We start from the raw sequence: 24,483 nt of genomic DNA on the forward strand, positions 1-24,483 counted from the left end.
AAACCGCAACTTCTTCATCTGACTACATATGCAATTTTCTCAACTCTCTGAATCTGCATTTATGGCTCAAACAAGCTGTTAAACAAATTATCTTAATGACGAATATTGAAATTAAAGGAACAAAGTAGGTTTGATCCAGTTGATTTGTTTTTTGCAGCAAAAAAGTAGAAAAATCATCCAATTGATATGATGCTTCCTGATTTTAATAAGTTTTTACTTAAGAAACTGTTGCCTCAATTTCTTCCAAAAATCATTCTTCTGAGCATTATCCTAACTATTGCGCTGTGTATTTGAGACATGAACAGGCTGTTCCTCATGAGGAACCGTGTTGTCAATCCAAAACAAAATTGAATATACAGCTTTAGTATTTTTCGTTTGTTAGTTGTTTGTAGCTACCAAAGACAGATGATTCTGGAAGTGTAAGCTGAAATGCGTACGGCAACATTACAAGAATTTTAACTCGCAACTTCAGTTTACATGCAAAAATATTGCATAAACGTTGCAGTGCGATGAAAAGCTATTGTGTGAGAAGGAATCATAACTGATAAAGCAAACTTCGACAGAATGTTTGCTTTTGCATCAAGTTTGAAACAAAGCGTTGGATTAAAAAGCTGTTGTGTACTGCACGTGGAACTCCTAAATCCTTCGGCTGTTTATTGTTCCATAGCAGTTTTATTATGTTCTGATAGACATCCACTTTTTCCGTGTTGTTAGTTGAAAAAGTAATTCCATCGACTTTCTAAAGTACCGAAAAATTTATGTAAATCATATGACTGCACTCGTTGCCTAAATAATGACCACGACGACGATTTACCAACGGTCATACTCACGGCTGTAAAACACTATGTAATGACGTCACTCTCGCGAAAATTTTGGCAAAAGCGCCCTGGAAACACAACTGTGACATTGTGATGCAAATTCTAAAATTAACGCTCCGTTGAGATAGTCGAATACTTAAGTTTGTATACATTGCAGGAAAAAAACAAAGGAACAATTTACTGTGCACAGTTAAGCGGCTACTAAACGGTTTGAGTTCTGTTAATAACCCTAGGAACATCAATGGAACTTGAAAGAGTGCTTGTATTTCTACAGTTTACGACTCTATTAAATATGTAACACTTCTTCCCATCTCCCACATTCTCCCTTGAACAGAATTACAAAATTTGGCTGGTGAAACAGAAAATTATTCTTTAGAACTCTTCAAATTTTCTCAGGTAGATCAACGACTTCAGAGAACAGAACAAAATCGACTCGGATCGATGAAACCCTTAGCTGTAATGTCCGCTCTAAAAATTAATGGAAACTCGAATGAACTGCATTCGAGACTGAAAAAAGATCGCGACTGGAATACGAAAATAACCGGCCATTAATTTCGATTTGCGTAGGTGCGTCAATCGTCGAAATCAAAACGGTGTTTTGCCGGTTTATTTGCTGAGGAATAGACCCGAAAGTCAATTAAAATAATTTCTATGTGCGGTTGTAAAGGCTTTGTTTTATACTTTTGTATGTTTTTGGTTGAACTTTATTGAAATGGAAACTTGCGAGTTTTTCCCACTTGCAGTTTCAGCTTGCTTCGACAAGAAACCCCTGAAGATGCAAGCCACTGTGCGAAACGTCACGGAAAACTATCTTTTACGAGGGGCTGGAAGTCCGGAAAACTCAGGAGTTTCAAACAACGGCCCTGCAATTCGACTAAAACTTGTTAAATGACTTGATCAATTCTTACATTCATTCTAAGGTAAAGGTGATTTCCCTTTTGTCTATTTCAACTTTGTTTTACTTAAAATGTTAATTTTTGGAAATAAAAGTTTGGATTTTATAGATATTTCTTGCGCCTTTGCTCGATATGCGGGTTTAAAAATTGCGAAATAAACCGAAACTTGCTAACTAAACTAAAAATGCGCACTAAACAGAGCAAATTTCACGTAATAAAATGTTCCCAAAAACACTTGTAAATTCGGCCTTCATTTAAATTTATAGTCTTAGGGATGCCAAATCGTCAAGTAATCATTATTATTAGATGGTGATAAATATGCTTTTTTCTTTTGAAAAAAATGACTCATTTTATATTAAATATCAGACATTTTCATGTATTCCTCGAACCAACATCTGTTTCTATTTTGAAAAATCCAGTGTGACTGAACTAGCAATAATCTAGGCGTATTTAATTAGTGAAAAATGAAACTGGGGATCGGCAGATTATTTATATAAATAACCAAGCCCGCTGAAAGTTGCCTGATAAACCAGTCGCCTTATCCCGACAGTTTTTATTCAATTATTTAAATATTTCAGAAAAGGATCATAGAGAATTCCGTGTATTTTTAGTAGGTTGTATAACCCAGATGGTGCATTTGTGGGTGGAGACATACAATTTCTAGCATTTCTTGGATAGACGAAACGAATTTTTCGGCTTGAAAATGTTGGCAGTGACATGGCTAGCGTATTATTATGTTGCAGCCTAAACGCACATGTAGAAAATTAGAGTTGGAACAAGATAATCTTTAAAATTAGACCCAATTCCAGTGACCCAATAAAGCGTTCAAAAGGTACAAAATTTACTTTAGAAAATTCTATTTTTATCCAATGTTTTACGTCGTCTCTTTTATGAAAATAAGAAAACTTAAAACCAATTAATTATTTAATTGAAAATATGGAAAATTTAAATCAATTTCGGACACCCATTAATTTTACAGAAATTTCCAATCGTGCTGTTAAATGAAACAAGCGTAAAATTTTGCGCGGTTGCGTTTAAACATTCATAACTCCTAAAATCGAGACGATTTTAAACTGCAATTCTGGGCACAATTGACCAAAACCTTTCTGTGTGCATTTCGAAATTTTGAATCAATTGCGCGAATCTAGTATTTTTTTAGAATTCTCCAAAATTTCGCTGATCTGAAATGGGAGAATAATTTTGTGAATTTATCAAAAAAGTCTTAGCGCGAAATTGATTTAAATTTTTTAAATACGCAGAAAGTTTTCTTTTTAATTGTGCCCGTAATTGCAATTTCAAATCGTGTCGATTTTAGGAGTTATGAATTTTTAAACGCAACCGCGCAAAAATCGTTGGCTCGTTTTAGTAGCAAGTTTGAAAATTTACGGGATATTCAGTAATGTTTCCAATTCGTTTGAATTTTCACTATTTTTCAGCAAAACCTTTATTAATTCTGGTACATAGTTTAAATTTAAAATTTGCTTGTTTTCGTAAGTTGTGAATTTTTGAAAGCAAACATGCAAAATTCTTCTCTCATTTCATATAAGCGCAATTTTGACAATTTCTAAAAAAACTAAATTCGCGCAATTGACTCTAAATTTTACAGAAAATGCACACAGAAAGGTTTTGGTCAATTGTGCCCAGAATTATAGTTTCAAATCTTTTCGATTTTAAGAGTTATGAATTTTTAATCGCAACCGCATAAAAATGGTTGGCTCATTTCAGTAACAAGTTTGAAAATTTGTAGGAAATTCAAAAATGTTCCCAATTCGTTTCAGTTATGACAATTTTTCAGCAAAGGCCTTTATCAATTCTGGCACATTGTTTAAATTTTAAATTTGCTTGTTTTCGTAAGTTGAAATGAACCAACCATTTTTGCGCGGTTGCGTTTAAAACTTCATAACTCCTAAACTCGAGACGATTTTTAAATTGCAATTCTGGGCACATTTGACCAAAACCTTTCTGTTTGCACTTTCAAATTTTTAATCAATTGCGCGAATCTGGTATTTTTTTATAAATTGCGCTTATATGAAATTTGAGAAGAATTTTACATGTTTGCGTTCAAAAAATCACAACTTACGAAAACAGGCAAATTTAAAATTTAAACTATGTACCAGAATTGATAAAGGTCTTTGCTGAAAAATTGTCAAAATTCAAACGAATTGGAAACATTACTGAATATCCCGTAAATTTTCAAACTTGCTACTAAAACGAGCCAACGATTTTTGCGCGGTTGCGTTTAAAAACTCCTATCTCTTAAAATCGAGAAGATTTTAAATTACAATTCTGGGCACAATTAAAAAGAAAACTTTCTGTGCATTTTTAAAATTTTAATCAATTTCGTACTAAGACTTTTTTGATAAATTCCAAATTTGTGCTTAAACAAACTGGGACAACAATTTTCGCAGGTTTGCGTTCTAAAATTCATAACTTGCGTAACCCCGCAAATATCAAATTGAAACTTGAGCAATAATTGCTAAAGGTCTTTGGTGAAAAGTTTTCAAAATTTAAACAAACATTGATCAATTTCCTGAAAATTTTAAATTTAATTTTTTTTTAGAAATTTCCAAATGTAAATAAAATGAACTTAACATTTTTGCGGGGTTGCGTTTAAAAATTCATAACTCCTAAAGTCAAAAATATTTCAAACCATAATTTTGGATGCAATTTTAAAAAAGCTCTATTTGGGCGCATTAAAAATTTGAATCAATTTCAAGCATTTGTTGATTCTTTAGAAATATCTAGAACTGCCCAAAAATGAACTAGAACTCAATTTTAGCAGGTTTGTGTTAAAAAGTTCAGAATTCCCAAGCTACATTTTGGGTCTGAAATTTAGAAAGGCTTGCTGTGAAAGACAGCTAAAAATGAAGGTGATAAACAACAAGCAACAAAAATACACAGATGGGCAGAAAAAAATGACAAAATAAAAATTGCACTTTTTTGTTCTGTTTTAACTCAATTTTAACAGGGACGGGGTTCATAATGTTCCTTTTTTCCACCCAGATACGTCATTCACCGCATGTTTGGTCGTAAAACCCAATGTTTAGACAGTTAATTTAATGATGATGAATTTTGCGCCAATAAGTAATTACTCACAGCCCAAACTCTATTAACCTTAGTCATTTGTGACGACTTGAGGGGTATTTTTAGGTTCCCAATTAGATTTTTGTGTATCCTTTTTTCCAGCATTCGATTTTAAGATGTGCGGGTTAATATCTTGCGATAAAATTAGCCGTTTTTTTCTTCAAGGATGTGCCAGATCGCACGAAACCGTCTTGGTAACATCCTGGAGCGGAATTTACAAGCTGGAAATTTATTCACTTGCATCCAGCTCATTGTTATAGACAAACCAAATCCGATTCCACATGTTGTATTTATAACTTAAGCGCTAAACAGAAAATTATCCGGGATTTCCACGAGTTTCTTTCCAAGGCTGTTCGACTCTTCTTTCAACACCAGATGTAGGTACACGACAAAAAGTTGGCACTGGCGTTAGGAAATTGATTGTTAAAATTCACGTTTTCGAATACTTTATTATTTTGTCAGCTGTAAAACTCCAGCTAGAGCATATTTTCGAGTTTTTCAACACGAACAATCTCATTACGGTATGCAAAATATTTCTTAATACTTATGTAAAATTCTGACTTAATCTTATCGTCTTGTATGTGCCATCTGCGTTATATGAAAATCCGATCCAAATTACTGACCATTAATTAAAAAAACCTAAAATCTGGCTTGTTAGCGGCGCAATTTGTTAATAAGCCACTTTGTATACCCAACTGCAATGCGTATTAAAAACCTCCAGAAGATCTACGATATTTCATATTTATAGCGGCTGGATTAAAAATATACGGCGAGGCCGATCCTTCCTTCTCGCACATATAAAGAGAAATATTAACTTTCTTGCTGAAGTTTTGAACGTGGAAAATGAAATCGCTGATTTTATAATTGAGCGCGAATTCAAATCTCTCTCAATGGATGTGTAGATCGGCACGGCTGGAATAAAATAAATATCGTTTTGAAGCGAAAATATAAATAAATAGCCATTCGATTTTATAATCCACTCAAGTTGATTCGAATCATTAAAATCAGTATTTATTGTGGATTAGCGTGAATTGAATATTTCCTTTTAATGAAACTTGAAACAATGTTTGCTTCTTGTTAGCCATTTCGTTACACCCAGTATATTGACGAAGAAACCATTCAATACAACATTTTTTAACTGAAAACTTACTGATTGTTTTCGATCTGGTGACAATTTTGCTGTTGGTCTCCATACCCATATTCACTTGTGGTTTCACCAAAAGTATTGTCCACAAACTATCTACATCACTTCGGCGAGCAACGGAAATCATTAAGGTAATCGACCACTCAAACCATTCATCGGAGTGTTTAAGGTAAGTGTTTTAACACTTTCTAGACCGACTTTCAGCAGAACCACTCGCACTTAGACAGTCCAACTCTGAAATTTTTAAAACAAAAGTTTTTGTCATTTGAACTGTAAAAAAGTGCAAACCTGGAGAAGAAAACTGAGCAGCCAAGACAATAACAAAATTGAATCATGAAAATCAGAGCTACTTTCACAAAAATTACGCAAATCAGACAAAAGCAAAGTATTCGCCGAGAACAAACAAAAGCCAAAGGCAACAATGAAACCAACAGGCAGGCAGGAGCACTTTTAATATAGTTATTTAAATTTTTTTTGCAACATTTATTTTTAAAATTAACTTGAAAGCTGAAAGCGTTAATTCCCGAATCCCCGCAAATGTTTCAGTAAATCTTCGTCCCAATATAAGAAAGAATGTCAAGAGAAGAAAGAAGATACAGAAGTACAGGTCGACATTATAGACTAAAGTTGCAATTAAATAAAGTCTTTCTAACAAAATAGCCAGTTTTCAACAAATTGGTCAAACCAGCAAACACTTCTTTCTCATTCAACTTAGGTAGCAAGCAAACGTTAGTCGGCATGAATAAAAATTGGTTCTCTCCACGAAACTCAGGATTAAATCAAACAATTTACCATCAAATCCCAGCTTCATGAAGAATAAAATCCCTGATGTGAAACTGATCGGCAATGTTTGAGACGACAATTTTCGATAAGAACCACGCGGCGCGCTTCCTGCGTGATTTGCGAGCGCCAGTTTTGAAAAAAAATATTTTTGGCCCCGACGATGCACTTGCTGTCCGCTAGAGTGAAAAGATACGACTAATGTTAAGTTTAGCTTTTTGGCTCCGTTACAGTTTATTCTTTTTGGCTTTTTTCATACGGAAATAGATCCGACAATTTCAAAGAAGCTCTCTGTTGCTTTCTGCTCCCGCTATAAAGAAAGGTTGAGAAACTCTTCAGATTTATCACAAGGATGCCAACTTCTCGTTGATAGAGGCAATTGATCGACGCCTTATCGATGCTGGAATAGGCAAGATTAAATCCGAATATGGTTTTTTTCTTTGCAGGCTCCAAACACTTATAAATCCTCCAATCAAACCGTGACGTGCGCTCAAATATAATATTTATCAATCGGCCTTCCTATTGTTATTGTTGGCAGAAACATCTATTTTCGTTGTCGGAAAAAGGAACGAAGCACGTACGTTGTTTGTGGAAAGTTGTTTCATGTCTAAGTGTCTCTTGTGCATCAACCCATTTTGAAACTTGCTAAATGTACGCTAAAGCTGTCTTGTATAAATCATAAACTGAACGTTAAAGCCTTCAAGGTATTCCAGCTCGTAGTCGTAAAACCACCAGAAATAAACGCAAATTGTTGTTATGATCGGCTTCGATTCGATGAACGATTGTAAACTTAATTACCCTCCGTTTTCCAGTTTATTTTGTCGGTAAATTAACAACATTTCACGCAAGGGGAGTTCGGAAATAGAGTAAGGAATATTCATTAGACCCGCGCGAATTAAACCAATATATTACAAAAAACTAACTTAAGCGTTTTTATTTTCATCACCGCCATTCAGCAGTTCGTCGTTTTTCTGGGCAGGTTTCCATTTGTCCGCAACTTCCTCGACTCCTTCCGGCTTGCTGAGTCCAACTGCTGACTCTGCAGCATCGATCCTGGCAGCAATTTCAGCATATTTGCGCGTTCTGTATGCTTTTTTTGCCTCCTCCAGCAACACGTTGTGGATCAAATTCTTATTGGAACTGGTATCGGGCAGCAAAGAAGGATACGGATTGCCTCTCAGCTCTAAAACGCCTTTATCGATTTCGTGTCCTAAAAGAAACATTTTTTTTACATTTATGGCCATGTTTTCTATTTTTTTTTGGTTATTTCAAAACAGACTTTGCTTAGGTAGGTATTTGATGAAAAAAGAAAGAAGTAAAATTTAGGTAAAAAAAGCTTTAGCCAGGATATCAATTTAATCGCGATTTACTTCGATTTTGCACACAGGAAATTCGATTAAATTCGGCTAGACACTCTTGTTGTCGAAAATACATTTAAATGCATGGAAAACGCCTTTTCTACTGTTGCATAACAGTATAGGTGGGGTTTATTCACCTATACTGTTATTGTATTATATGTTATTGGGTGGATCGGTTAAGCTTGGTACCAATCATGATCGATAAGTGCTAAATGGGAACGTTCTGCTGGCCAATGCCGCTGAAATTCGAAATTTTAGGACCAAGCCTGGCTCGGTTTATTGGCCAGGAGGATCACCCGATTGTACGCAGGGTCTCAAATTTCACGCAACTGAAGAAATAAACTGTTACCGTCGGTAAAAAAGCGAAACTTTCTGAATATTAAGGAGCTAAAGCGCGAGTCTTCGGTAAAGCCAAAACGTGCTCAGTTCTCCCCTGATTAAAAAAGGGAATGTCTGAAACACAGAAACGGAACAAAACGACGGGATTCCAAATCCCGTCGTTTGTTCCTCATGGAATGAATGGAAAATGAAGGAAGTTGCTGATTCAACAATGCACAAAGCAGCTTCATGATACTGATTAAAATCACACGTTCACCAGTTCGGCAAGATTTAGACTGTTTAATACAAAAAAAATATATTATACATCCTCCTGTTTGCAACCGTAAATAATCATGAATATCGCATGTTCTCCTAGCTGAAGCCGAAAATTTTGCATTTAAAAATTCCAATTACTCCCCACAAAAACGTTTTCATGCAATATTATTTGTAATTTACCTGGGTAGGGTCTCGGTGCCTTCAACAGCCTGGTGTATGAAATATTATAGTTCTCATATCGAGGAACGAGGACTTTGAAAAGCTTATGAACCAGCTGCTTTTCCATTAGCCAGTAATCCGCCATTTCCATTGTAGTCTTGTGGCAGTCCCCATATCGAATGGCATCTGATATCAGCTGAAATCAATGCGTTTTATTAGCTCAATTTATTCGAATTTTGCCCTCGAGCATTAATTGCCATTTAAAATATAGCTCATTAGACTGTACAGACGAATGATCCAAACAAGCTTACCCTCTCAGCATATAATCTGGTTTCATGGGCCCTGGGGAAATTCAGTTCGATTCGCTCGTGCTTTACAAGAGCAGTCACGGTTTTCCTCAAAGAATCCAGTCTACCTTCAGGTCCTCTGGGGTTCCGAAACTTCCTCAGCCTGGACGGGGCCGGAATCCTCAACTGAGACACCAATTTTGAGACTTCGGCCTGATTCATGGCAAATAGTGTCCGGACTGTGTCTTTTTAACCCTGAACAAAAACAACCACGCAGAAAGGACTGAAAAAGCAAATTTTGAGTCCAATCAGTTTGAGGTTGAGGAATGAGATTAAACTAAGGTTTTGTTTTATTTTCTTCTGCTTCTTCCATTTTGGCAAAATTTCTGTCAAAATCGAGTGCCGATAGATAGAGATAGACGCTGTTGGAGGGGTTTGCGTCCTTTATTACCTCTGTTGCTGTCTATATCACGATACACTTACAACTTTTATGTGTATCGTGGTCTATATGCTTTTAAGCAGTCGTCCAAGAGTGCTAGTCTTTGAAAAAACTTTGCAAATTTTTCAGTACCTGTATGTTTGTGAATGTTTTTTGTTGCAAACACTGAGAACATTTGGGTCATTTTTGTTTCCAAATTGTCTCTATTTGAAAAACCGCAAGAAGTTCTTCATTTCGCTTAATTTCATTTAGTTAATAAAATAGCTACTCCCAGACAAGGTTGAATGCGAGTTGAAGATCAACTTTACTCAGATTCTTGCTTTGCAATTGAGCTAATTTCTTCCTTTAGATGCAAAGAGAGCAGATATTGGCAAGAAAGGGGAATAATAGAGGAGAATATATGCGCAATTTCGACTAATTTCTTGTTTGTTTCTATTAGCGAGGAATTCGCATTAATGTTCCAACACAATTTATGCAGAAAACAGGCAAAACTGAACCAAATATGAGCTAAAATTGATATTTTGAATGGATAAATATAGACAATTTCCAACGAAAACACTAATAAAATGTGCGCACATTTTTTAATCTAAAAACGGAGACTCGCTTTTCAAAAATTGAATTTCAAACATGATTTTCACATTTATTTCTAAACTATTAAAAATAAACTTCGGGATTATGCACCTCTCACTTTTATGAGTGACTCTCGCGGAGCAAAAATTTTAAATTTTCTATAAAATCCAGTTTGAGTGTCTTAAAAAGGGCCGTTAAAAGTTGATATCCGCCTATTTTTTGCATTTTTTCAGTAAATATTGTGAAAATCTCTGGCGTGTGCATTAAATTACTGCTCTGGAGAAAAACTAGTAGGACGGCCCTAAATTAAGGGAAAATTATTTAATCGTTCACTTGTATGGGCATGGACTGGACAATTTGGGTCTAAATTTCAGCACTTCGTAGCAATTTTCTCTCATGGTGTTTTTACCGTTGGCTCTTGCGGGTTCTGGTTCTGTTCAATATATTCAGGGTGAGTCCCTCTTAAAAGCCCTATTAGGCGCCTTTCGCTTATTCAACTGGATGATTAATTTCGAGCGTTAAATCTCTCACTCATCATTATTGTCGCCCACACACCATTTCAGAAAAAAAGGCGCTCAAGCTGCTCTTTAAATAATTATCCAAAGGGCACAAATCGGGTAATTGTGACGGTCAAGGGATGTTACCATTTTTGGGGGTTTCAAAGTGTGAACTGTTTTCTCCCAAACTATTTGCATATCAGACTTGGCTTTGAATATGGCAGATTTGAACTTCTTCAGAATTTTTGAAAATCTTTATATTTGAACTTAACACTTGAAACATACTGAATGAGAAGTTTTGACCAAAAAAAAAATTCCTGTTGCACATTTTTGCGAAAAATCCTGCAAAACCTACAAAATCCAAAATAAAGCCGGCTTTTAAATGAAACTTTGGAAAAAAACTAAATTTTCGACAACGTTGATGAGCGTCTCAATTGATTTTCCTGCTGCGTCTGTGCAGTGTTGCTTACTGAGTAAGAGTGGAGTTCCTGCAACGAACCAACAACCTGATCCCCACGATTAACCGATCAGTGTAATTTCTGTGCTTTTGTTCATCGGTTTCGTCTCATTTTTACGTTAAAAGCTCGTGATTTTTTGCCGGAAATTGGTGCAAAATTTAAAATTCGCAGCCGCATGCCGTCTACGTGTCCTACCATGGTAAGATGACCACTACCGCCACCATCAGAAAGTCCTACGGCAATAGAAAATCGTACCCTTTTCCGGAAGATTACCCGATTCGATCATCGCGGCAAAAGAGTGGGTCAGTGAACAATTTGCTGAAGCAAAAAAGTGAAGATGTTAACAAATTGATCAAGTACATTGACGATAATATTGTGGGCAAGAGTAACGCCTTTTTGGGCCCTTTTGGACGACGCAAAGGTAAGAAAATGATGGACGATCATAATGCACGTTGAACTTGAATATTGGGCAAGCTTACCTTTTGTTCTTTGTGCCCGCTAGTCGCATTGCGGTTTCAGGGAAAAATGGGTGCGAATTCTAAATTCTGACTGGAAAAAAGGCCAAAATGGATAAACTGATTCGAAAAACATAATTAGCAAAGTCAAACATGCGCAGACTTTCGTTTATTAAATGGAAGTCTCTTTCAATGGAAGTTTTTTATTGACACTAATTTTAGCATATTTTTTCAGTGCTTTCTTTTAGAAAGTTTTGCCGAGTCTTTCAGGCTACCCACGTCGTCCCCGATAGGCTCAGCATGTATTCAAACTATCTTCAAAATCAAGCCAGAAAATGTATTCTTACGAAGTTGTGCCGAGCCCCGGAGGGCAAGACACTGTTTTACCTAAAGTTTTCCGCGCCTTACCAGTGTTGGGCCCGTAGGGTTTGGCACAAATTCAGTGTCAAAATGCACAAAGTTTAATCGTTCAAATCGAGCTAATAAAAATTATTTTCTGGGGGCATCACTGGCAACAAAACAATGTTGCCTGCTCAAGCAGATTTTACTTCCAAATCTTAAATCAATTGGAGATACAAAGAAAATATGCAGAATAATAATATCCAGTTTCATTCAGAATCATATACTAGTAAGTAAATAAATGTCTCTATTTTTCTCCCATTATTCCATTCCATTAAATTTAGCTCAAACTTCCATCCAAGTGTTGCATTTTGTGTGTGAAATTCTCTACAAACTCATAGATGATTAAGCAAAAAATCATGTAGCGTGTTGCATTGCAAGGAAAATTGCACACTTTGCATAGTTTCAACGCATAACTGTACATTTGCAGTTTTGCTTACTGCAGAGTGATTATCAACATAAATTTTCAAGGGCAGTTTTCACAATTCGCGATATCGTTTTTCACAAGTCGAACAATGTGCGCTTGTTTGCAGACTGATAATGTCCGTAAAATTTTAACAAACATTATCGCTTATCTCATAACAGGAAAGCAAACATCTCAGAAACATCATAACAGCCTTAAAGGAAATCGAGAATGTCATTAAATTAATAATTAATTTTTGTTGCCACTAGGTGTAATATTTCAAATAGCAGATAATGAGATCGGTATGGGAGTGAGGCAAGTTGGCACTTTTTTACTCATGTTGCCTCGTAAAATACTATTTATCTATGAAACGGCTGAAATTTCGGCCTTTGACCAAGATTAGGTTTTGGTGCAGATGACTATGGCCTTGCCAATGTGCTTCCAAATTGTCATTTTTTTCCAGTTGAGTAGAAATTGAGGGCAAAATAACCTGGATCAACCCGAACCACTACACAGTTCGCATATGGAAAAAGTTACGATCTTTAACTGGTGATATTTTTCTTATTATTGACTCAAACATTGTTAGAAACTTCTTAAGTTGCGAGCAATCCATTGAGCTCAAAAAACACGGATGTGGAATTTTGATTTCTATCGAAAATTTCCCAATTGTGGAGGTCAATTTTTTCAAGGAATTTTTTTTTCTCAAAGTGCATCAAATTCCGAGTTATTTTTATCTCAAGGAAGCGATTAATTCAATGAACTCATTGAAGCTTCAGATCCGAAAGAATCGACATTTTCGACTCATTTTAGGCAATTTTTCCAATTACGATCTTTAGCGGGCGATTTTTTTACGTCTAAATCAATTAATTGAAGAAAGTAAAAAAAACACGAATGTGAAATGTACATTTTAGATTTCGATTTATATCACAAGGAAGCGGGAAATCGAACGAACTCATGGGAAAACCCACTGGAAGCTTCAGATGCGAAAAAACCATATTTTCCTCAAAATGCCTCAAATTCTAAATCTTTTTGGTCACAAAGGGGTAAGAAGTGCGAAGCGTTCATTGAAAAATACAGTAGACGCTTCGAATCTGAAATAATTGATATTTTTGGCTGATTTGAATCAAATTTTGATCGGTCACGATTCTTTCCTTGTTACTTGTGCGTGTTGAGAAGCTTCTTAGGTCAAAAGCAGTCCATTGAGCTTACAAAATACGCATTAAAAATTCTGATTTTACGCTGAACTTTTCATCAAACATCAAGTATCTTAAAATGTCTCGAAATGCTCGAATGCTAGAGGCTTCAGGTTCGAAATAACGCATAATTTTGGCCAATTTTAAGCGATTTTCCATCGGTTTAATCTACGACATTTTAAACATTTCTGCACGTTTTCCTTTAAAATTATCAAAACCTAAAAGCAACACCAAAATTTGGCTCGCCGTGTGCATTACATAATGAACAGTTTGTCATTGTAACCGATGATTAGTGTCGAAACAACACACAATCATTGATGAATTAGATTAGGCTGTTATCAATCTTTAGTTGCTGCTTTTAGTAAATATAAATATTTACCGACATATTTATTGCTTCACCCACTTTCACGGCTACATAATTTCGAAGATGTCACTTAATAACTCTCAATGGGATCATTGTTTATTCCATCTTACCTGCGAAATCAAGGGCCCGATGTTTAAAGTTTTGTAACACTTCAAGTGTTATCCAAAATTAACTACTAACTCGACTGTAAATATTCATAAATACACTTTTATTAACTGAGGCTTCGGCGGTGCCAAAAACAGTTTCTTTACTGCAAATAAATTAGCAAATGTTTGGGTTTGTTTTATAACAAAAACATAATTTTCAGACTGATTGCAATTTAATACTTTAAGCTGAAAAGTAATTTTATATTTAGTGAAATTATGTTCTTGTTTGTAATTTTTTACGTGATTTTGGTGTAGCAGAGGCTGTTCAAAATTTTACTAAACCAAATTCATACAGCATTCAAGCAAAACTGCCCTTGCGAAGAAGGTTTTTCAGGGAATAATTTCAAGAAGTAAATGTTTTCAGCGCAAAAGTTTACTGTATATTTTCCGTGAGAAAGCTGCCACCTTCATGCTAATTTCGGAGTTTCATATTTAAGTTGCGTGCTTCTGTATCTATGTTTTAATTTCTCAAACACGCTTTGCATGAACGAGCACGTTGGTTGGCTTGTTTTTTTCGAATGATGTCATCCCTTTTCCTGGAACTTACTCAATATGGGCTGGTTTTCCTCCATAAAGTTCGTCTTTTACTCCCACTTAAAGACGCATTTTGGACACACGAAAAATACAACCACATTTCATCCTTGGATTTTATCTTTAAACAAATACAAATAAACTCAATGTCGCGGGAGCGAAACTTAAATCGCATTCAAAATCTTGATTTAAATATTTCAATCCGATGCTTGGCCGAACATCGAAAGCAAAATTAATACATCTGAATCATGTTATTTATTTTGAGAAAAAATATTCGTTTTCTCGGACCGAATGTTTGACCGTGACCACACACAAGGATGTTGTGGTTTCTGTTATGTTCAGGAAAATACTAGTTTGATAGTAAATGACTCAAGGAACGAGAGCTTCATCTACTCGAAAACGAATAAAGTGCTGTAAAAAATCTTTATTTGGGACGAATTTTAGTTAACTTGTTTATTTATTTTACTTCTATGAAATTATCGTTTCGTTATGCCTAGATTTTCTGCTTATGATCACTGAATTTCGTTCGTCGGAAGGAAAATTTATACAGGGTGATTCACAACCTTATGAACCTGTGTTCCTCTACACAGCAGGGGCGAGTAGAGGATCTCAAAACAAATCGAGTTTCCATTTATGTCTCTTTCTCAGGGTATTTTCTTTTTAACTCCTACCGTTTATGAGATATTTTGGACCAATTTTTAACGTAGATAAGGCGACTGGTTGTGAAAATCTACAGGGTGTTTGTTTTTCTAGAGGCATACCCCCTTTTACCCCCCGAACTTCTTTGTGGTGCGCCACTGACTTCGACCGAACACATTTTTACATTTGTTGTTCAATTTAAGACGTTTCTGATCTCTTGCAGTTTTTTTTAATTTATTTTTTTTACTTTAATTTAATTTACAATAATTGAGGTTTATCGGCTGTAAGCTAATCCAACTAAAAATACACAAAAATGTAACGAATATTTCAATTTATTATGAAATTAGTTTCTTTCACAAAAAAATGTGAACAAAATGACGCAAAAAAATTATAAGAAGATTCATGTAAAATCACTCAGAAACCCTACATGGACTTATATTTGTGCAAATAACTCGAAAACAAAGACATATACGAACAATTTGCAAGAGATGAGAAAATTCTTAAATTGAACAACAAATTCAAAAAAATGTTCGGTCGATGTCAGTGGCGCACCACAAAAAAGTTCGGGAAGTAAAAAGGAGTATACCTCTAAAAAAAATAACACCCTGTAGATTTCCGCAACCAGTCGCCTTACCTGCGGGTCAAGGGTCTAAACATTAGCCCATGATAAAGATTTGAGCAAAATATCTTATAAACTGTAGGAGTTAAAGAGAAAATACCGAACGCGATTTTTTAGTGCTTTCAGTTCTGGCTTCGTAATATATCGGTCGTATATCTCAAATTTATTTCACAGAAAAGGGCTATCGACCGTTTAATCTTTCTGCCCTTAAAGATCGTATTTTCCATGAATGTTTTGGTTATTGGAGACACCGGTAATTAGAAGAGTGAAAAAAGTCACATGAGATTAATCTATGTCTAGATCTAAAATCTAGATACCCAGAAATTTCCTAGAAAAGTGAGTTTTTCCACACTTAAAGCAGTGCATGTTCTCTTTCGAGGGATATTATGAGCTGGATTGTGGGATTGTTAGCTTTTTCTTGTCCAATTTTGAAAAATCTGTCTATCTATACCAACGGCTGATCACTTCGCCTCAATAATGGAACATCCTGGAAACTCCCAGAAATTTTCTAACGAAGTAAGTTTTTCCTCACTTAAACCAATCGATTTTCTCTTTCGAGTGATGTTATAGGCCGCATTCAGGGATTTGTGGTTTTTCCTTGGCGAATTTTTGAAAAATCCGTGTTATCCAACGACCATTCTCTTCGATTTAGTATCTGAAAAAACCTTGAAAACTCCCACAAAAAAGTGAGGTTTTCCTCATTAAAATCTGAATATTTTCTCTTTCGAGTGACAGTCTGGGGAGGCTTGAGAAATGTTTGATTTTTCCTTGACAATTTTTTTAAAATCCGTCTATCTATACCAACGGCCAATCGCTTCCCCTTAGTAGCTGAAAACATCGTGAAAACTCCCAGAAACTTTATAATCAAGTGGGTTTTTCCTCATTTAAAGCATCCGATTTTCTCTTTCGAATTATGTTATGGGTCGCAATCAAGAATTTTTGGTTTTCCCTTGGCGAATTTTTGAAAAACTTAACTAACTCCTAACTTAAATGGAACATAGTCAAAAATTCGTTAAAAAATTGCAATTCTGCCTGTGGATTTATACCAACGAAGCAATTTTTCACTCAATTGATTAACTGTCAGCAGTTAGAATTAGTGAGCCTAATTGTTTTTGGCTTTTTAATGGAACTCGCTCAAGCCTCGAACCAATATTTACCTGTGACGCAACACCAACGGAGTTATTCAACGTTTTATTTATATACTACCGAAGCCAAAGGCCACACGGACTTGTACGTGTTCTGAGTTTTATAGTCCCAAATAAAATCGCCTTCTTGCACGCAATAGACAGCGTTGGATTTTTTTGTGTTTATGATAAAAAAATTCAAATTATCTTTTATAAAGGCTTTGTTTCAGTTGATTACAACTTTGTTATTAGTGGGACTAAATTAAAGCCTGCAGTGTTTTGCGCGTGTATAATGAAAGAGCACCAGAACCACCATCAATTATTTAATGAGAAACGTTTGGTAATTCCAAACATGTGTTGCCTGTTTCCAAGCGGTCTGCTTGTGCTTGCCGCTTTTGATAAACACATAAGTCGGATAATTATGTTTACGCAAATTGGCAAAATAGACAAGCTGGCTTCAATCGACCCACACTTTCATCAGTTTTTAATCGTTGAACTCTAGACAAACTTGGGATTACTTGATAACAATCTACAGTTGTTACAGCAATTCACCACTGGGGAGATCATTTTGTTGATTTTTTCCGCGAACCGCTTGTCTGCCTGTAGACGTACAAACATGGTTTCATTTGGGCCTTTAAACTAGAATAAACCACGAGATCCTCGTTGAATTGATCTCATATCCTCGTTCGATGAAGGCAAACTAGTTGTCTTGTTATAACGGTTTAGAACATTGACATTTAGATATTCTCTTCCCCATTTTATCGAGAGCGCAATTAGCGTGGAAACACTGAACCAATTTACCTTGTTTGGCACCAAGACCATGTTATACAATCAATGTCTTATCGCATGAAACAAACGCTGGTTTTTGGGAAAAGACTTGCTATTGCAGCCAAAACCTACCCAATAATCGCAACATAAAATCCAGCCATTAACGCTAGAAATAATCTATTTTGCTCTTATGCAGTCGCTCTAATTATAACCGTTTTACAGCCGTTTCTATTAACAACTTTGTTGAAGATATTTGAAACGTCGTAAACGAAGCAACTGCAGTTGAAATAACAGCAAACCGCGTTAGCGGGAACTGGGTGAAGATAAACCAGCAGAAATTGCACTGTTTTCCTGATTAACTCCAGGGAAAACTGGGGTGGAAGCCATTTCAAACCGAATTGAATTACGCAGTTTTTCATCGATTTCCTGCTATATTTAGGTCATTTCCTGAACGGTTTTGTCGTCAAATGGGACGCGATTCTCCTCAAGTATTTGTTGTCAACAAGGCGACCAGATAATTAAATAACAAGGATCCCATTACATATCAATTAAAGTGTTTGCAAAGTTGAGGCTAAAAGGAACGCTACACAATTTGACTTATCCATTGCTTTCCTTGAGCAAATTAATTCAAATTTTCAATATGAATCGGACGATATCGAACCGGAATAATTTACCACGTCGAGATTAAAGCCGGAAACGTTTTGAAACTAAATAATTCAACAAACATTTGAACGTTCAAAGCAAAATTAAACTACAAGTTTGGGTCTGGACCAAAGTCACTTCTGGACCAAAGTCGCCTGTTCTTTCAGTTTATAGACATACCAATTTCAGGGTGGTAAATTTTCAGGTTTGAAACCTTGAAGAAAAAAGCAAAATTCTACTTTAATACTTGAGAGATTGCGCAAGAATCCTTTTTCAACTGACTAGCTCCAAAAACGCATTTACTCGGAACAGTTTTCCAGCATTATAGGCCAATTATGCAGTCGCAATTAAATAAACAGCGCTTTTCCGCATTGGCAATAACACATTATTACACCGTTAAGTGGCTTTTTCACAGTTCCTGTTGTGATTTTTACATAATTACATTTTTTCCTGGATGAAAAAATCTTGCCAGAACCCAATCAATAGCAGCGCTTGATTCATTCATCGTTCGTTCGTGTTTCCTTGACCCAAATGGGCAGCCATCGAGTTTCCACACAATCAATTTTGATTAAGGTTCGTCGAACTGTTTCCGGAAAACAGAAAATTCGTTTCGCTCTTAATTCTGTTGGGCAACCAGGGAATCGAGCGTTCGAATTTATTTGATATTGATGTAATAGTTTATGCCCAAACAAAGAAACACGGAGAAGGACCAAATAAAATATTAAGAGAAAGGAACAGTGGCCAAAAAATGCCCAGAATGTTGGGAATAAAAGACAAAAATGTATGCATCGGTTTGCATTTGGAACAACAAGTTATTTATGGCATTCAAATGTGAAAAATCGCCATGTCAAAAGCTTTCTAGCTCGTGTCGACTTTGATTGAATTTTTTTTAAAGCATGTCAAAGAACTGAGAAGGCAAATTCCACATTTCATCTTCGCATTTAAAAATTTCCAAAAAAATCCCCAAGTAAATCCTTAGCTGTAGAATATATTTTTGTCCATAATTCTAAAACGCTCTCATCTGCGCCACTGGAATTCGACACGAAAATAAAACCCGTGAAGATGCACACTTTTTCTTCAAACAATTTTTAGAAATTCCTAAATTTTTCAGAAAATGTCAAAAAAGTATACATTTTCCTGTTTATTTTTGGCGAGAACTCTGCAATTCGTCCCGCTAGGCCGCTGTAATTTGACATATAAGCAAAACATCTAAAACTTTACACTTTTTCTTAAGACACTTTTCAGAAATTCCTAACTTTTTGCATGATTTTTTGACCATAAAAGTTGCTTTATAAAATCACTCAAATAGCAACCCTCTAGCTAAGCCGCATTTTAATTGACGATTTTTAAATGTAGCCTTTTTTTGAAAAAAATTGCCAATAATCGCTAAACAATTTTCATTTGTAAAGCTTACTTAGGCTACCCAAAGCTTTCTCTACCAAAAGGCACGAAAACGAATATTGTAAAAAGTTTTTCAGCAATTTAAAAAAAATGCTAATCGAGTCTCAGACTGTGTTAGAACCTTCTCATTAAAAATATTCCCAAAAAATCCCCAAGTACTCCAAAGTTGCAACCTGAAAATGGGAAAATTTTCTTCCTTTTGAATGGTAATTTTCTACTAAAACCTTCCGAACATGATTGAAGGAAGATAAGGAGAACTTTGAAGAGATAGAAAAAATCCAGGAAAGTGGAAGGGCGCAAAAGCAGCCTATACCGCAGTCCGAAACTTTAGTTAAATTCTTGTTCAATTGCGTATTCTTCTACATACTTTAGACTCTCAACTAAAGTGAATTTACTGAAAAATCCGCAAAACCCGTTAACGACTTGAAATGAATGAAATCAAGGTGTTTAACTACATTCATTGAGAAAAACAAAGTCCGCCAGAAGCTGGCAACGGAATTTTCCTGTTACTTAAAAACGCACAAACGTTTCATGAAACGTCGATTCATAACAACAATCGTGAAAATTTCCACATGGGATTATCAGCTTTGGAGCAATACGCTTGATACGCGGTTTGGTTGCAATAATGATAATAAAAATATATGGCTTTGTTATGGCACGATCGGACAAATGCATTTGATTTATTATTCACTTGCCCCCATTTGACTTAAATTTTTTAAATATCGCAAAAAAGCCAATAAATTTTCAATGTTTTGCAGTGTTTTTAACTGCCTTACAGTTTATGAGTGCAGTTTTGTGATTTAATAGTTCTGTTTTTACGCATTTCAATTCTCAAAGGCATCCTAAGGGTAAACGGGCGTAGAATAAATTAGCGAAAATATTGTATTGTTTGCTTGTGAAATTAATCTATATTCATATTTAAAAAATAACAATTTATTTCATCAAAAATTTCCGATGCCAGGCAAAACTTCTTCTGATTTCTTCTGGTTTATCATCGGATTTCATCAGCAATTTTTATTGGTTCCGTTTCTCAAATAATTCTAGAAGCAGCATGCAGCAAAATTTCAAACTGCAAAAAACCGTTTTAGCAATTCAAGGATAATTCTGAGGCGTTTTAAAACATCAGTTGTTTGGGCAGGTTAAATGTTCAATTTGTTCCATGCGTTTCGTGCCGTTTTCGCTTGTTCTCGGTGTCGTTTTTGCTTCTGTACTTGAATCTCTTCGATAAATTAACCCATTTAATACTTAAAAGTAGGTTTTACTAAAAATTTCCTACGGCAAACCGCAAACAATGATGATTTTCATCCCCAACCAAACAAATAATAAATAGAAAACAGTCCTGGAAAATTTCGGAAGGCGATTGCCAAGAGCCGATTGCAAAATTATTAATTTCCAAAATTTATCAATAAGTGTTGGCACAATTTGATCCAAGATTAAATTATTACATTGTTTATTGCCATGCGTTGGCTCTGACCTTGCGATGATCAATCCAAACGATTTTGGGTTGCAAATAAAGATTGTTTTAAAATACAATAAATTGTGTGTGTGTTGGTGTTGCACAAACAACTTTAAATGTAAATATTGATTAGTTTTAACCATGCGATCGTGTTAGAGGAGTTTTTTAGAAATTTTTTTTGGAATATGCTATAAAAATATTCTGTTTAGCACAATTTGGTCTTTGGTTTAATTGCGTCATTTCAGTAGGTTTTTGCGAAAAGAGACGCCAACTCCGGTGGCTGGATGACGTCAATGGCGACAACAAATTAAAACAGCTTGATAATTTGAAAAACCATTAACGCGTACAGTAATACAGCATTATTCGTGAAAAACAAGTATTAACTAGGTGTAAACTTGTTGTTTTAAAGGTCAAATATACCATACGCCCACCTCAAAATGCGAGAATGGACGAGAACACCTTTGAAGGCAATTGATGCTAATGTGGTTTAAACAAAAAATTGTCCCAGAAGCTTCCAAAAATATCTGTCTTGAGATGCTCGCCTTCATTATCAGATATTCAATTGCGCCTACTTAACGATGAAATTTCTGGAAAACAGGCAACATTTTAAAATAATGCAATTTTTTTAAAGCTTTTTCAATATACATTTAAAACACTGATGTTTGTTGTGTTTTTTTTTCAGTTGTTTTTTGCGACTATGCCGCCTCAGGAAGGTCGCTCCAGTTCATCGAAGAGTACATTCTACGAGAAGTACTCCCAACATATGGCAACACTCATTTTACAACAAGCATTTCGTCTCTACAAACCACCGTCTTCAGGTAAGGAATTTACCAAAAAAGCTGTTGACTGAAACAACAATTCTTGTCTGTGTTTTCGAGCTTGATGATAATGATTTTTTTCTGTTGGTCTTCTAGACAAGAAACTCGAGAAATCATACGGACGGCTGTAAACGCCTCAGATGAAGATGCGGTGATTTTTTGTGGCCATGGATGCATTGATGCTCTCAACAAGCTGATTTGGGCCTTAGATATTCGGGAAACTCCGGTCATTTTTACCGGGCCGAGTGAGCATCGAGAGAACTTGATTCTGTGGGAAAAAACAGGCGCCAAGGTATGGAAACTTCTGGAGTATTAAAAAAATATTTATCCAATTGATCTTTCAAAGCTTTTGAGACGCAAAACTTTTGATTGTTTCACTAATACTAATCTTTGTTGCACTTTTTTCGAAAGAATTGTTTCAATGTTGGTTTGCTTTCTCTCTGTTTTGTGAAGTCTCATTTTTTATATTTTTTTGTTTATTTTGATCAGATTCCTTCAGCTATTTCTATTGATATCTTTGTTTGAATGCAAAAGTTAGAAAACCGTTTCGAAAATTGATGATTATTTTTTTAGTTGAAAATTGAAACCGTTGAATATAGGTGGAACATTTATACAATTTTTTCTATCAATTTAACATTCGATTTTCTGCTTTTTACTCTTGTTCCTTTATTTCAGACAAGCGATTTTACCAAATTGTTGTTTAATATATTCCAAATTTTTTAACTCATGTTTGTGGTAAGCGGAAATTTTTTTCAGATACAGAATATACATATAAACATTTTTTTTTTAATTAAAAAACCGTGACTTGCAAAAATTCCATCAATAAAAAATCTCCTGCCCACGTTGGCTCTAGAACCAATAGGAAGCGCGCTACGCCCATTTTAAGGGCAAAAAAACGGGTTAAAGTAGTTGAGAAATGGTCCTTCGAGCGGGATTAGAAGCCGAGAAACGCTTCAACGCTAAACGAGTGTCAATGGTATAGTACACAATAAAAAGTTGTTTGCAGAACTAAAATAAAACAAATAACAAGGAGCTTGCAAATATGAAATTAAATGTTTAAAAGATTCTCAACTGATGACAAACTGAAAATAAAATAAATTTTGGGAAAGGAACGTCTTGCAAAAAAACATGTATTTGGAGAACACAAATTTCCACATTTGATGGAAATTTGGCACAAAAAAAACCATGCTAGGAACATGTGAAACTGTCTGGAAAGTTCCCTTGGAACACACGCATCCAAGTTTTCCGACCAAACTGGACTGACTTATAGGCGTCCGTGTACTTTAACAAATGTATAATAGAATATAAAATGCTGTTTACAAACTGTTTTAGACCAGTTCCAATTTCCAATTTTAAAATAGTTGAAAGGCTGCCAAAGTTCGCAAACGCGATCGTCTAAGAAGCGTTTGGCATTTAGTGCAATGGAAAACTCCAGCTTGATTTTAACTGGTTTCATTCAAATGCCATTGATGTTTTATTGTCTTGATTGTCTCAAACTGTCTTTGATTTAATTGCGGTTTTTTCTCACTTTTTCTGGATATTGCCTGAATCAACTGAAAAAATCCGTCAATGAGTTGATCTGCATGAGGCTTCACAACTTAAGTAAATCAACGCTCGCAAAACTAGTTTTAAATTAATTAAAAGCATATCTAATAAACACTTTGCAAGTCAAATTCTGCAGTGTTTGCCGGCCGAAAATCAGAACAAGGCCATTAATCAACAGAAAAAGGCGTCAGAGCGCACCTTATTGGACAGCAAACATGATTTGCCAAATTATGCTTCATTGTATTCGGTTAATTGACAGCACTTTCTCTGTATCTTTCTCAGCTTGGCGATTGCTCAATTTTATTTACACATTTTCTTTCGCCAATTTTAAGTCATTGACACATTTATGAGCTGTTCTGCAAGGGGATTTAATTTGCAGACCGTGAAGGTTGATTTGATCATTATTTTTGGACGGGAGCCAAAAATTCGGCTCGTGCCCAAGAACTCTCGTGGATTATTTTTATTTATATTTAATTATTTATTATTAAAATGTTTGCTAATCGCAAAATGTCTTTTTTAATATTAGATTAGTTCTTTTTAATTAAATAGCTTTGATGGTTTTATTGGATGGTTTTTTTTTAGAAAAATGTTTTCCCAATTTTTTACTTTTAGGTTTTATTTTGCAAATGACTTTGACTGTGGAGTAGCGAAATTACCTTGTATTGAGGCTTTTTTAGGATTCCAGTCCCGCTCGAAGGACCATTTTCCGACAACTTTATTGCTTTTTTGCACTTCAAATGACGAAATTGAAATTTGACGACGATTTGTGAGTTTAAGAAAATTTGTGAAACTTGGAAATGGAGGAAAAACATACTTCTCCCATTCATTTCATCATGTTTTGCTCTTTTCGGCGCAACTTCTCTATTTGATTATTCTCAAGTGTGTCGATTGTTTGC

General features: G+C 35.2%; 2 protein-coding genes and 1 long non-coding RNA gene across 3 annotated transcripts in view; 1 reads left to right on the forward strand and 2 right to left on the reverse strand.

The window, feature by feature from the left end:
* Window positions 1-5,227: 5,227 nt before the first annotated feature.
* On the reverse strand, window positions 5,228-6,994 carry LOC125502583. Its single transcript, XR_007280354.1, has 3 exons — window positions 6,735-6,994; window positions 5,949-6,176; window positions 5,228-5,710 (listed from the first exon to the last, which is right to left on the reverse strand). It is a non-coding gene; the product is annotated as an uncharacterized LOC125502583 (long non-coding RNA).
* Window positions 6,995-7,613: 619 nt separating this feature from the next.
* LOC109545864 (39S ribosomal protein L17, mitochondrial) lies at window positions 7,614-9,505 on the reverse strand. The gene is made up of 3 exons (XM_048661179.1): window positions 9,145-9,505; window positions 8,855-9,029; window positions 7,614-7,932 (listed from the first exon to the last, which is right to left on the reverse strand). Exons 1-3 carry the CDS (start codon window positions 9,340-9,342, stop codon window positions 7,646-7,648), a joined length of 660 nt encoding a protein of 219 aa, XP_048517136.1. The 5' UTR covers window positions 9,343-9,505; the 3' UTR covers window positions 7,614-7,645.
* A 1,595-nt stretch (window positions 9,506-11,100) lies between these two features.
* LOC109542941 overlaps window positions 11,101-24,483 on the forward strand; it is a gene marked incomplete in the record, with an annotated part of 24,866 nt that continues 11,483 nt past the window's right edge. The window contains 3 exon segments of the mRNA XM_048661752.1: window positions 11,101-11,505; window positions 21,907-22,042; window positions 22,139-22,334. Of these exon segments, the coding sequence (XP_048517709.1) occupies window positions 11,289-11,505; window positions 21,907-22,042; window positions 22,139-22,334 (549 nt within the window).

Source organism: Dendroctonus ponderosae, unplaced genomic scaffold, assembly GCF_020466585.1.
Source record: "Dendroctonus ponderosae isolate FM_Combo_2020 unplaced genomic scaffold, Dpon_F_20191213v2 Dpon_F_20191213_1, whole genome shotgun sequence".
Lineage (NCBI taxonomy): Eukaryota > Metazoa > Arthropoda > Insecta > Coleoptera > Curculionidae > Dendroctonus > Dendroctonus ponderosae.

What these genes read in the sequence shown, in the direction of transcription:
- LOC109545864 (XM_048661179.1), bottom strand. Translation starts at nt 9,342, where the DNA reads ATGAATCAGGCCGAAGTCTCAAAATTGGTGTCTCAGTTGAGGATTCCG. An exon ending in CCAGATTATATGCTGAGAGG is followed by an intron (nt 9,030 to 9,144) that starts GTAAGCTTGTTT and finishes CATTGATTTCAG; the next exon opens with CTGATATCAGATGCCATTCG. An exon ending in GGCACCGAGACCCTACCCAG is followed by an intron (nt 7,933 to 8,854) that starts GTAAATTACAAA and finishes TGTTTCTTTTAG; the next exon opens with GACACGAAATCGATAAAGGC.